This window comes from Egretta garzetta, unplaced genomic scaffold (genome assembly GCF_000687185.1).
Source record: "Egretta garzetta isolate BGI_Z169 unplaced genomic scaffold, ASM68718v1 scaffold319, whole genome shotgun sequence".
Classification (NCBI taxonomy): Eukaryota; Metazoa; Chordata; class Aves; order Pelecaniformes; family Ardeidae; genus Egretta; species Egretta garzetta.
In genome coordinates, this window is record NW_009260769.1 from 101,798 (window position 1) to 114,653 (window position 12,856).

The following is a 12,856-nucleotide window of genomic DNA, read 5'->3' on the forward strand; positions in this document are numbered from 1 at the left end:
CCATTCACTTCCTCCTCCCAAGTCTTACCATATTCCTTACTTTCTTTTTCCAATTCAAAGAAAACACTAGCATCCTTCTAACAACACCAAACCACTTTCCTCCAGGTATTTTCACTTACCATTCTGGAAGCCTGCCTGGCTATCCTGTAGGCTGTCCATCCATTGGAGGCGTTCTCAAGTTGCTGTTTGATAACAGTTTTGATTTCTGAAGATAAAGCTTTCTGACTGGAAACAAATATCACTGTGGCAAGAGAAACCTAGTGAAGAATGAAGGGGTGAGGAAGAAGGTTATATTTCAGGAGCTAAACAAAGCTAGAAAAAAAACCCCAATTCTGTTTCTTAAACTACCAGAAATTATCTGCTTGATTTTGGACTCAAAACTACACAGAAGATTACATATACATTTTAACCGAGGAACTTTTCCCAGTCATGTATCTTTTAAGTAGTTATGGCAACCCATGAAAGTAATTTCATTTAAAGAATTTTTACTGTGGCTTTTAACTGAGATATTGCAAATGCTCCAGATGAATTAATGGGAAGCTTGTAATTTCTTTCTTAAAATTCAAATTCATTTCCAAATAGATGTAATAAAAGCATTTTTATCTCTTAGAGTATATTAGAAGTCATGTGCATCAGAATACCATACATAAATTGAGCTAACTGCCATTTTGTTTTTCTATAAGCATTATTTCACAGGTACCCCAATAATTTCAATAGCTGGGTTTGTCTAAGCAGTGCCATCTGCTGGAAAATCTAATGGAATACACTGCAAAGTTCAGCTCCATCTAGGAGATGTGATTTTTGACATTGAACGCTAACATATGTAGTCAAAAGTTAAAGCAAAACAAAAATAAGGCTATAGACTAGCACGTCAGCTTGGACACAACAAGTGGCTTAGCTGCCTTTTTAAATAAAATCCATCCACAGTAGTTCATATAGACTTTATCCACCAGAAGGTCTTACCAAGAGTTCCTGTTTTTTATCTGTGGTAGATCGTCCAATTAATTTATAGAGGTCCATTAGGTCCCCTAGCATCCCATCTGCTAAGACAGGCAGCTGCATGGCAATAGCTGCTAAACAGTGGCACATGAGAATCCTAGCAGCGTCCTGGGCACTGTGCAACTGGGTCAGCAGGGATTCAACTACTGACTGGCTCAGATGAGGACGGCACTTGACCAGCTTCACCATACAAGTTAATGTGATCTGCAATTCACACAATCAACAGATACAATAAACACAATGTCTACTTAAAAATAAAAAAGCCAGACGTGCTTATCTGCAAGTATGATTACAGAAATACAGAAGATATGATATTTTTCAGAACCATGTACTCTACAAAAGTTAAGATTTTTCTAAGAGCCCAAGCCTCTGTCCCTGAGCTTTTCAGAACCATGTACTCTACAAAAGTAAAATTTTTCTAAGAGCCCAAGCCTCTGTCCCTGAGCTCACAGCACAAAAATATATCACAAAATAACTGGTAGCAGCTTATGAAGTGGGGAAATGAAAATAAGTTTATAAGAGCATTATTACAATGTACATTGCATCCCAATCTCCAAAAAGCAGGTTCTCTCCAAGGTTCTCTTCATCCTCCAGACACTCCTCCACCCCATGTTCAAATTCCTGTTTTATTACAGCTGTTCCTCTAAGAGGAATGCGTTTTCTTTCCCCTCTACAACAACTGACTTACTCTAGAGCTGAGAGGAGTTGCACTATAGTTGTGCTCAGTTTCTCTGCTGCTCTGAACTCCAGTTATGGGCCAAACAAAAATCTTTGTTTCCTTCCAGTATTTTATGCTTCCACCAGAAAGGATCTGGTACACACTAGCCTTTCTGTTATACAAGCTATTATTAAAAATTATAGGGCAAGACAACATTACTGTCCCCTTTAAGGTTGCCTGAGCTCCTGGACTGTCATCTTGACTACAAAGAACAAGAAGAGATTCTAAGCCAAACACTGCATCTTGCTCCAAAGGCAGAAGATCTAAGAGAAGATAAACACAGTAAGTTAGTTCCCTATCACATTTTCTGACCATAATTGGCCAGAATGCTTGCACTGGTGTTGCAGTCATGACAGGTAAGCATCTTTCTAATACTTCTGCCTTACCTTATTTTGATTGGAAACAATCCTCCCATTCCATGTCTCAAGTAACTATTCAGCAGTCACACCAACTGTGTAGACTGTGCATAAATCTCTGACTAAGACTTCTAGATACCTTGTTATTCACTTGCAACAGACTTCGTGCTAAGAGTTTTCAAAGGCTGACAGACAATTCACTAGTCTTACAGCAAAGGTAAAACAAGCATTTATTTAGCACAAGTTCTACTGTGCCCATTAATTTTCTCTAAATTAGATGAAGATAAAGTCTACCCAACCATTCATAAAATCATACAGAATATTTTCTACTAGACTACAGTCCCCATTCTCCCTAAGCAGCATGAAGGATCAGACAGATTTGCAGACAGGTTCACAGGCAAGACCAGTTAATACGCGTTAAGTGCATAAGCCTGAACGTAAACAGATACATTTCATTGTCCTTACTTTCATTTACCTTTTTCCTGACAAGAGGCTGATATATTAGTCAGAATTCTCACACCATGAGCTGCAATGCCACGGTTATTATGGTAACAGCACTCCTGTGCTAGTTTGACTAAATCAAATGATCTCACCGTTGTAGCTGCTGTTCCTAAATAAAGACAAGGAAAACAGGATGTAAAACAGCACTGTCCATAATTACACCACAAATCTTTTCAAGTACATTTCTGCAAAAAATCTGTATTGACCTAGGATTAATTTTTTTCCATATGTTTAAAGGACAGGATGAAAACATTCTCTCCACACGTAAACAGAGGCTCTCCCTCCATTCCCGAACACTGTACAAGTTAGACATACATGAGAAAGAATATTTGGGTCTGAAGGCTAATGTTTCAGCAGAATGCAGGTCAGCTATTTTACAAGCGTTACATTTTTTCATTTTACGAGGAAAAGTTGAAGACCCAAAGGTAAAAACCCCTTTCATATAGTGTATTACCCACAAAATACAGAACAAAATCTTAGACCGTAACTATTCATGGGTATACAGTGTCCCATTAAGTTCACATACGCAGTTTGAGTCTCAGCTAATGTTCTGACGTTCAGAAATAATTTAAGAATATGCTCCAAAGTGAGCAAAGATTAAACTGATCATCAGTAGACAGCCAATCCATTAGAAATGACAAAGACGATCTAATCTAGTTTTCCTACCTGGAGCACTGCTGAAGTACTGTTTAATGGCAATGGTCCCTGATAACGTCGAAAGAACAGATAGCATGCCCAACTTCAAGCTGTCATAAGGAGTCTGAAGAGCAGATTCACAGAGTGCCTGAAGATTAGCAGCAGAAAAGAAGGTAAGGGAATTCCATGAGCTATCTGTATTGAACACTTAGTTGCATTTGTCTGAAAAGTTTTGAGAGTCAGGATTTTTCAACAGAAAATAGTATACTGAAATAAAAAGTTAGAAGTCATGTCCAGAGGCATCTCTTTTAGTAGACTGAGGAAATAGCTTGCAGAAAGTGACAGTGGTCTCATATGCTAGGAAACACCAATTATAAGTCATTTATTAATTAAAAATTGGTGGCAAAAATATTATCACATCTCATTGACCAAATATTGCAAAATATTTTAAGACAGATCTCTAGTCTTACAGTTATACTGATTATTTTGCCTTACATAAAACCCTGCAGATTGTTTTAAGTACACATCTCTGAAGACCAAAGCTTCAAGTGTCATCTCCTTTAACAGTTCTGGTGCCTAACAGAATACAGTTTAAGTTTCTTGATAAACATCTTAAAGCATATTTTATTTTTTTTAACTCCTTTATAGAGAGCTCCTGCCATACTTTTGTGCCTCTTGCCAGATCGCCTCAGGCCTTATCACATATAGATTAGAATAACTCTTAAAATTCACATTGTTCTCCGATTTATTATGCCAACACAGTCCGCAACTTAGTCATTCACTGGTTTTGGAGGCTTTTTTAGTCAACGTAAGAGAAAGCAATACGAGAGACAAATGGAAAATGTAAGTATATTCTGCCTCAGAGAGTGCCAAAGCTGAATGATAACACCCAGCAACTGCAGAAAACCAACAACACAGAATCAGTTCCACAGAACAAGTAAAACCCCCAAACAGTGTTCTTAGCAGGCATACGTACGTTCTTGTATAGTGTAAGGGTTAAATTCTAAATAAACTTGTAATGTGTACCAATGGAGTATTTTGCTACTCCCTTGAATAGCATGGCATCAACATACAGAAAAAGATACCATGATTAGGACTGAAAGTAAGTCTTAATGCCTCCCAAGACGCTGATGTTTCAGTCCAGCGCCATTAGATCACCACTCTTTGAAAGAGTAACTATGAAGAATGCCACGAGCAGAGAATTAGCAGGATGGACTGCAGACTGCTTGTTACCTTCACAGTCAGTAGGAGGACTTCTCTAAGCATCAACAGCAACAGCTTCTAAAGCTGGTGTCTGGAAGTCAGTGAAGTCTTCACAATTTGAAGACCAAGCCTCCTATCTGACCTACACAGACAGACCCAAAACACTGAAGAAGTTAACACTGCTGAAACTCTTGTCAGTAAAAAGGTATAAGCAGGTTTTGCCATGAGAAAAGCAGGGTCTGTTCCAGTCCCTTTTGCATAAACATTACCAAGACACTTACACATATGGAAAAAAAAGAGTTGCCCATTTCAAAATGTTGACTATATATTTTAGAAGTCAGAAAAATTCTCATTACTACTGCATGCCATTCAGCAAGCAATAACAAGCTTCAGTCAATTAATTTTGTTCTAACCCAGTCACTGGTTTAGTTCCTACATCAGTGGAACTTTTTCCTATGCATTCCAACCATCAGGACACCTACTAAAGCCATGTTATCAATGCCTCTCACTTGTACCGAGGTAACTACCAACGAAGCATAATGGTATAGAGTAGCATTTTGACTGCAAAGAATCCATAAGCCATTAAAAGAATTCTGTGAAATTCCTAAAAGGAAATAAATTTCTGGCATTAATCCATTATGAACAATAAAACCATTCACTAAAATAAAAACCTCTGCGCACTCCAAATGATTTTATCTAAGAATTGAGAACAAAGCAAAACATGCTTTATTTCTCACATGATTATTAAAAATTCACAGTTTTTCTTCCCAGCTGCCTTATGCTCGAACAGTATATAGCAAAAGTAGCTTCTAAGAGTAGTAAAAACAAAGACCCAGAAAAGTAGAGCTATAAGCCTGTGCCCATTCTTGAAATAATTACTTTCTCTTTAGAATCTTAATTGAATCTGAAGTTATTTTCTATAGTCATTTTTACCAGAAAAAGGGAAAGACAGGGAGAAAAAAAATGTTCCTATGCAACAGCAACTGGGAGAAAACAACAATACTGTCTACAGTGTAACAACTGCTTCCCCAAATAACACAGATGCACTGTAAACACCTTCTAGGGTCTCATTCATACAAGAGTCACAAGGATACTATTGAAAATGAGCCATTAATCCTAAGAAATGAAGTCACAATTACATTTGTCCTTTCAAGTACACCTTGCTGGATGACACGCTTTGACAAATCCCAGAGAGACTCTGTGTTGTTACATGAGAGCATTAATACATGCTCAGTATTGTAAGATTAATGTAAACATTCAGTTCTCATGTCTATTTTCTTAGATGAGTTTTTCAGATGAAAAAGTTACTTCCTTACTGTAAAAACGCCTACTACAAGACACACGCCTTTCCTCAGTTGTAATTCTTCAACTGTTCATTAATACTTGGCTAGTCTGCTTGGCATGGTAACCTAACTTAAGGATATGGAGTTGTATGTTCTTCCTTTTTTTACCTCCCAAATTGTTCTTCTCAAAAGAATTCTACAACTAATTGCAAAGTTTCATAGTAAACTTTAGCTTAAAAATGTATAAACCTGAATATTTTCTCTGCTCCATGTATGTGGTGTCTTGTTGGCCAACAACTTTAAATCTTGGATTGCAAGCCTCTTCACAGCCTTCCTGGGGTCATTCTTCAAGTACTGCAACAAAAGCTGGATCTGCAACAAAGTAAATCCATTGCTTATGAGAGAGGTGCTACTAGAAGAAAGCCTTTTCAAAAGTAGTTTGAAGAAGTAGTGAAGAAATTTTGAGCATACTCAGCCAAAACTAACATACCTTATCTGTCTGATTGCTTGCCACATGGAAAAGCCCCTACTGTGATGCTGTGGCAAGCTAAAACAGTCTGACAGCCCATTTCTACCATCCTGCTCTCTTTGTTCAGGCACCCTTCTCTACGTCACCCTGCATACCCAAGAAGCCTTGAGACCTGTTTTGCCACTCACAGAAATACCATAAAACATACCTGAGAAGCTCAGTAAACACTTTATACTGTCCTGATTATACTACTAGCAAGTATTCTGGGCATTTGATGCTAACTCAGGTGTCTGCATGATCTGCAGTTAACAGACAGCAACACAGACATACCTTGTACATCTCAGTAGTTGCCAAGAACAACTCCAAAAAAACAACCAAACAAACCCAAATCCTACCTACCCCTTCCAAAGCATTTATCTCAAATTAAGTGACACTTAACTTCATGTTCTTTGTTGTGTTCATTTCCTGCAAATTTAGAGATTGAATAGCCAGCACATGAAAAAGCATGAACATGCCAGCCATGGTTTTACTCTCCATCCCCACCCCAGCTACATCACTTTTAAGCAGTGTTGGCTGTTGCGTTGCAGAATAGAGCTGAAAGCACCATGCTTGCCACCATAAGGAAAAAAAAAAAACCAAAACAAAGCACATCAAGTGTTCTAATGTTGTTTCAGTTGGCTCAGGTTCAGCACTATCAAAAGCATCCTCTGAAATACAGAAATCAGCCATACCAAAAAGAAGTTTCAGACAGATCAATGCTATTAGTCTAACAGTAACAGACACCAGACTTCCAGAGCTGTACAGGATTGAAAGCAAATAATTGTCATGACTACTTTACAAGGATTAGTTAGATGAATCTCAAATGCCACTGTGTTCAGAACTGCTATATAAATCACGTCCACAAAGCACATTATCAGAACATAAAAGCATTGTATTTTTCCATCACTGCTTTCCCACAACTTAGTTTATAGTCCTAAATTACAGCAACTGACTCAAATTCCTCAGAGTTCTTCAAGAAATGCATTTTTAAATGCACTCTATGCTATTGAAATATTCATTTGCTTGCATGCAAGGAAGGCAAAAGGCACATCCATCACCCAAGAGAATACACAGCAGTGAAAAGTGAAGTGTGGGTTCTACAGGTAAGATGAAATGTTTTCTGCAAAAGTCAGGTTGCTTTCCTAAACACTGATTGATCCTAGTTGATTTCAATCCCATTTGATTTAAAGACAGACAGGTTATGATATAAAAGAAGGGTCCCTGTGTGTAATGGGGTTATCTGGAAACAGGACCAGAGAGGGCAAAAAATATGAAAGCAGCAGCAGTTTTCAGGGTATTCTTTCTCTATACCACATAGGAGCAACCATCCTAGCATATTGGTCATGATTTATTTTTGGCATCAGCTAGAATCTGAGGTTTTTTAAGTGTACTTTGTACTTTTAAATTGAAGGAATGAATTAGGAAGAATTACCTGTTTAGGAATGTCAACCAAAGAAGAAGCAGCAAGCAGAGTAAAGGTGTGCAGAGTAACAATGACCATCTTGGTAGAGGGATACGACGTTACCAACTGCTGAAGCAGCTGCCGGGAGCTGGAGGCCAGGCTAGCATCATGATGCATGTGCTGGAGAATAGGGATCAACTTCAATTTCAAGTCCACAGGTGTGGCTAAACCTGCAACAGGGGAGAGAGACAGGCAGAGCCTTAGTCTTTTGCATTGACCTTTGGCAGTACTGAAGCATACAGTAAGTCTGCATTGCTACCACTGCTGAATGCAGATTGTGCAGACACTTGCCTTAGCTTCAAATAACTTACCTACTAAGCTAGCAGCATAACCACAGCTGTATCAAGCACTTTCATGGTTCTGAAAAGGTTGCTCCTTGCTTCATTGCAAGCAGCACACATATTAACTCACCTGAAGCAACCAGCGATAGTCTATGTTAAATTCATTCATCGAACTATAGATGAGCTTTTTAATCTTAACCAAACATGCATTTTGAAAAGTCAGATTTTTAAAAGGACACAAGAGCCAGACATTAGATTACTGGCTAGCTAATTTAATTTAAAAAACTAGAATCATCTGAGGATAAAGGCAACAGTATTCTGATATCTGATATTCATTTACAGATAATAAAGAATTCCCAAAGAAATTAAGAGCTTTCCCTTTATCATTTGATATGTGTACGTACCTTGAATCATCTCACTGATTTTATTACATATTCCTGCAGCAAAATCCCTGTAAAGAAAATACAAAGTACCAAGTGAAATTAAAAAAAAAAAAAAAAAATCAATCAACTTAACTACCAAACATTGCATTTTAACAATAAAAACTTCTACAAAAGAGTGCTTACCAAGACCTATGTCATTTTAGAATCCCTGTGCATGGGCATGATCAAATGATAAAATAGAACCTTTCAAAAAATTTGTAAAACTGACAAGCATTGCTACATTTAGTTGCCTAATATAACTTCTGTAAAATAATCCTTGATTAAAGCTGGTATTCCACTTTGCATTCCCCTATTTATGAGCTTTCCATTAGTCTGCATTTTAGAAAAAAAAAAAAAAGACAGATTTCTGTTAAACTTATTTTCAGACTTTTTTACAATACTGTTATTGCACATAATTAAATGTTTTGCTATAAATGACATGGCTAGCACTACAAAATAAAACATTAAGTTTTATGAATGACAGATCAATGGAGTTTCTATTCTCTGCAATATGAAAAAAATGAAGAAATTACATCTTACTTTGATTGTGCAGAAAAGTTGGCAGCAGCAAATATAGCAGCTTCAACTTCCACATTATCATGGGAATCCAAACTCTGACGAATACTGTGATGTGCATTCTTCCTTTCTGGAATAATAGATGCCATGCTGCCCAACATCCTACAGAAATAAATCACAGCAAAATCAGCAGAAACAATGATCATGAAGAAATGCAAGATGAAACCAAGCAGAAAGGTAAAAGAACTGTTAAAAGACTCATTTTTTTAATATAAATACGTACTCTTTCATGTCTATTACAGAAACAAACAAATGCTAAAAGTAGGCATATAATTAAACGGTCACAAATTTTGTCATGTGGCTTATGTTAGCGTTTAATAAAAAATAACTATACTTTGGTACCTTTTACCTTGACATGGGCACAGTGAGAAACTTACCAAGAATGCCAATAAAATTAAGAGTGTACTATGGCACTAGGAACATTGAGCGTTCTCAAGTAACTTTTATGATCAAGTTCTGATATTGATACAACAGCTATTTTCAGACACACATGAAGTACACATCATGGGATTTAAAATCAGAAATATGGTAGTCTAGGGGGATTAAAAAAAAAGCAGAGAACTGTTTCCACCCTCCTGCCAATTAAAACTGCAGAAGTAATTAAGTGACAAATGTCTGAACAGTCATAAAGGTTAACCACATGCTAAGACAGCAAAGTTTCTAAAAACTTTGTGTTACCATGATCAAGCAAGTAAATGTCGGACTTTCATAATTTGTTTCTAAGATCATTTGCTGATCTGAGATAAGGTTATTATTGGGAATAGTGCAATACCATTTGCACAACTGCTAAAAAGGGAACAAAACAAATCAAAGTATCTACAGTTTTGCTAAGAATATCTCAAATACACTTTTCAGACATATTTGGCATAATCCAGTTAAAAGAAGAATGAACACATGATTTGCACTGATAGTAATTTTAGCAAGAGTTCTATGCAAATATTTACACACAGTTATCTAGCAATAAAAATCCTGCCCAGACACAAAGTTTTATTTTAGCAGATCTTTCCTTCAGCATGTTTTTCTTACTGACAGTACTTAAGGAGGGCAAAAACCAAAAATGCTGAACCAAAAGCCATTTTAACCTTTCACTTGATGCATCCTATTAATTGATTTATAATTTAAGTATTCTTCCAACTGAGCACATTCCTGGGAGTTCTAGGAGTATGTCAAGACAGCCCTCAATGCCAATCAAGAAGTGTAATCTTATATAAGTGGAACTACAAGAAAACATAGACTGTGCTCACACATTTCTGAGACACTGAGCATGAAAGCAAAATCTCAAATTAAAAATTAAAAGAAATTAACTTAGGAGCTAATCAAACCCCTGTTAATGCCTCTCATCTTTCAATAATGAAATCAGTAACAGTTCTACATGGACAGGAGGAGAGAATACAAAAGGAAAAAGAGTGCTCTCTTCATATTCGAATTCACTTGCACAGGAGTTGGAAGATGCAGTTAACATGGTTGTGTTGGGTAGTGTTAGAGATGCAGACACCAAAACAGCAGGACAGTGACATTAAAGATAATTTATATTTTTTTCTTCATTTGATTCCTAGCAAGGCCAAAACAATTAATACAAGACATTCCCTTAGAAGTTATCATCAGAGACCAAGAAGCAGTAAACTTCTACAACAACAAATGAAAAACAGGTGCAAACATAACAAGGTTCATAAGTGTTTTACTTACAAGTTAACAAAAATTATTTTGACACATAGGGAAGCACTTTCCTTTTGGTCTTGGTCAAAAATATGTGTCCTGGTTTCAGCTGGGATAGTTAGCTTTCTTCCTAGTAGCTGGCATAGTGCTGTGTTTTGGATTTAGTATGAGAATAATGTTGATAACACACTGATGTTTTAGTTGTTTCTGAGCAGTGCTTACCCTAGTCAAGGACTTTTCAGCTTCCCATGCTCTGCCGGCTGCACAGGAAGCTGGGAGGGGGCACAGCCAGGATGGCTGACTCGAACTGACCAAAGGGCTATTCCATACCATACGACGTCATGCGGAGTATACAAACTGGGGGGACTTGGCCAGGGGGCAGTGATTGCTGCTTGGGGACAGGCTGAGCATTGTTTGGTGGGTGGTGAGCGGTTGCATCGCTTGTTTTGCCTGGGTTTTGTTCTTCTCTCCCTCTCCTGTTGCTTTCCTTTTCATGACAATTTCATTATTATTATTTTATTTTATTTCAATTATTAAACTGTTCTTATCTCAGCCCATGAGTTTTCGTACTTTTGCTCTTCTGAGTCTCTCCCCCATCCCATTGGGAAGGGGGGTGAGCAAGCCGCTGTGTGGTGCTTGGTTGCCAACTGGTGCTAAACCATGACAATATGTCATATGCAATATATCATGTTGCGTATAGCTACATACATCTAAGTTATGCATACAGCAGTTTGATTTTTCTTGAGAGCACAGAATTTCAATGTTGCAAATTCCATTTTGCCTGGAACCAGCCACACAATTCTTACCATCATGAATTGTTAATAAATTTGTTCTTCTGATCATAGATCCTTATTGTTCACCCCCTTTAACACAGGTGTCTTTGCTTTTATCTCTGTGACCAATGTAGAAAATGCCTCCTACACCTCATTCATGGTAGTTGCAGATTTTGTTATTCCAGACTAGCACACTAATAATTAGCTAGAGATTTCAAGTAAATTAGGTTCATTTATGTAATACATACCGGAGTGTAATAGCTCGAGCAACCGGATCATTGCTATGAATTACTGAGAAAACTCTTTTCACAAACTCATCCACATTTAGGATCTTCTCCAAGTGCTTCTCACTTTGCTGAGTAACTTTCAGCACACACAGCCTCAGGAAGTTGTTTCTATTAGAAGACACACACATTTCTCTATCAGACTGTTTTACAATAAAAATGCAAACACTTTAAACACAAAATGATTTAAAAAAAAACTTCTGAGAGTTAATTAAAACAAGAAGTCTATGCTTTAGAAATAGTATATTTAAGTAGACTGATACAGTTAAAAAAGAGACTATCATACTCCTGTTTTATTTTCTAGTACAGGTGGCATCAAATTTAGGCCCAGTTCCAGGGAAATGAACCTGCTGACACCAGTGAGGAGGACTGTAAGCAGATGCCTGTTTTGTGCACATTTAGGGATCTCATTCTGCTAGAAAAACATGTCCAGGGCTAAGACAGAAAAGTCTAATTTCCTTCCTGGAGCTAATAGTGAAGATTCCACAACAGCAACAGATAACTTTGTAAGCTGTTATAAAGTAGCTCTAATTTCATCACACGCATCATTTAGAGATCTGACACTTGGAAAAGCTATACTTTGGGCTTTGTTGCTAACATTCCTTAGAGATGGAATTTGCACATGTGATCAATCATCTATTTATTATGAATTTAAACACACCTACAGAGCAGAATTTACACCAGTGAACTTAAACCAGTCAGCTAGCAAGTGAATCCTCAAATCGGGGCAGCTGGACAGGAACTGTGTGCCCCTGGTCACTCGCAGCCCCTTAAGCCCACTAAAGAGAGGGAAAGCAAGCTTCAGCCAAGCAGAGCTTTTCCTCACTGGAGCAGGAACCCCTGGGGCATTACCAGGCAAGCAGAAAAGCCCCGCGACTGCTCAGGCTCCGAGGCAGCAACGCTCCCAGGTACAGCGCGGTACTACGGACCAGAGATTTGAATGGGCAGAAACCGACTGACGCTACTTACCCCACTCTGAAAACATCAGCCAGCTTTAGGAAAGCCGAATTAATGAGAATAGGGAAAGGATATTTCTGGAAGAGCCTGGGAAAACGAACGACGGCTTCGCACTGCTCCCCGAGTTTGCCCGACCTGAGGCCTAAACAAGAGGGCAATAATTACCGGGGAAAGCGATGCTCCTGCAACGGCAGGTCCTTCCTCCGGCTCGGGGTAAAGCCGGACAAAACAAAGCTCCCAG

The 12,856-nt window shown here is 38.0% G+C and overlaps 1 protein-coding gene across 1 annotated transcript in view; it reads right to left on the reverse strand.

The window, feature by feature from the left end:
- INTS7 (integrator complex subunit 7) overlaps positions 1 to 12,856 on the reverse strand; it is a 31,233-nt gene that overhangs the window by 12,815 nt on the left and 5,562 nt on the right. Inside the window, exons 2-12 of the mRNA XM_035901593.1 lie at positions 12,628 to 12,757; positions 11,623 to 11,769; positions 8,910 to 9,047; positions 8,352 to 8,398; positions 7,637 to 7,836; positions 5,946 to 6,068; positions 3,241 to 3,358; positions 2,549 to 2,683; positions 1,883 to 1,980; positions 964 to 1,203; positions 120 to 257 (exon numbers count right to left, since the gene is read on the reverse strand). Coding sequence (XP_035757486.1) covers positions 120 to 257; positions 964 to 1,203; positions 1,883 to 1,980; positions 2,549 to 2,683; positions 3,241 to 3,358; positions 5,946 to 6,068; positions 7,637 to 7,836; positions 8,352 to 8,398; positions 8,910 to 9,047; positions 11,623 to 11,769; positions 12,628 to 12,757 — 1,514 coding nt within the window. The remainder of the gene's footprint in view (positions 1 to 119; positions 258 to 963; positions 1,204 to 1,882; positions 1,981 to 2,548; positions 2,684 to 3,240; positions 3,359 to 5,945; positions 6,069 to 7,636; positions 7,837 to 8,351; positions 8,399 to 8,909; positions 9,048 to 11,622; positions 11,770 to 12,627; positions 12,758 to 12,856) is intronic.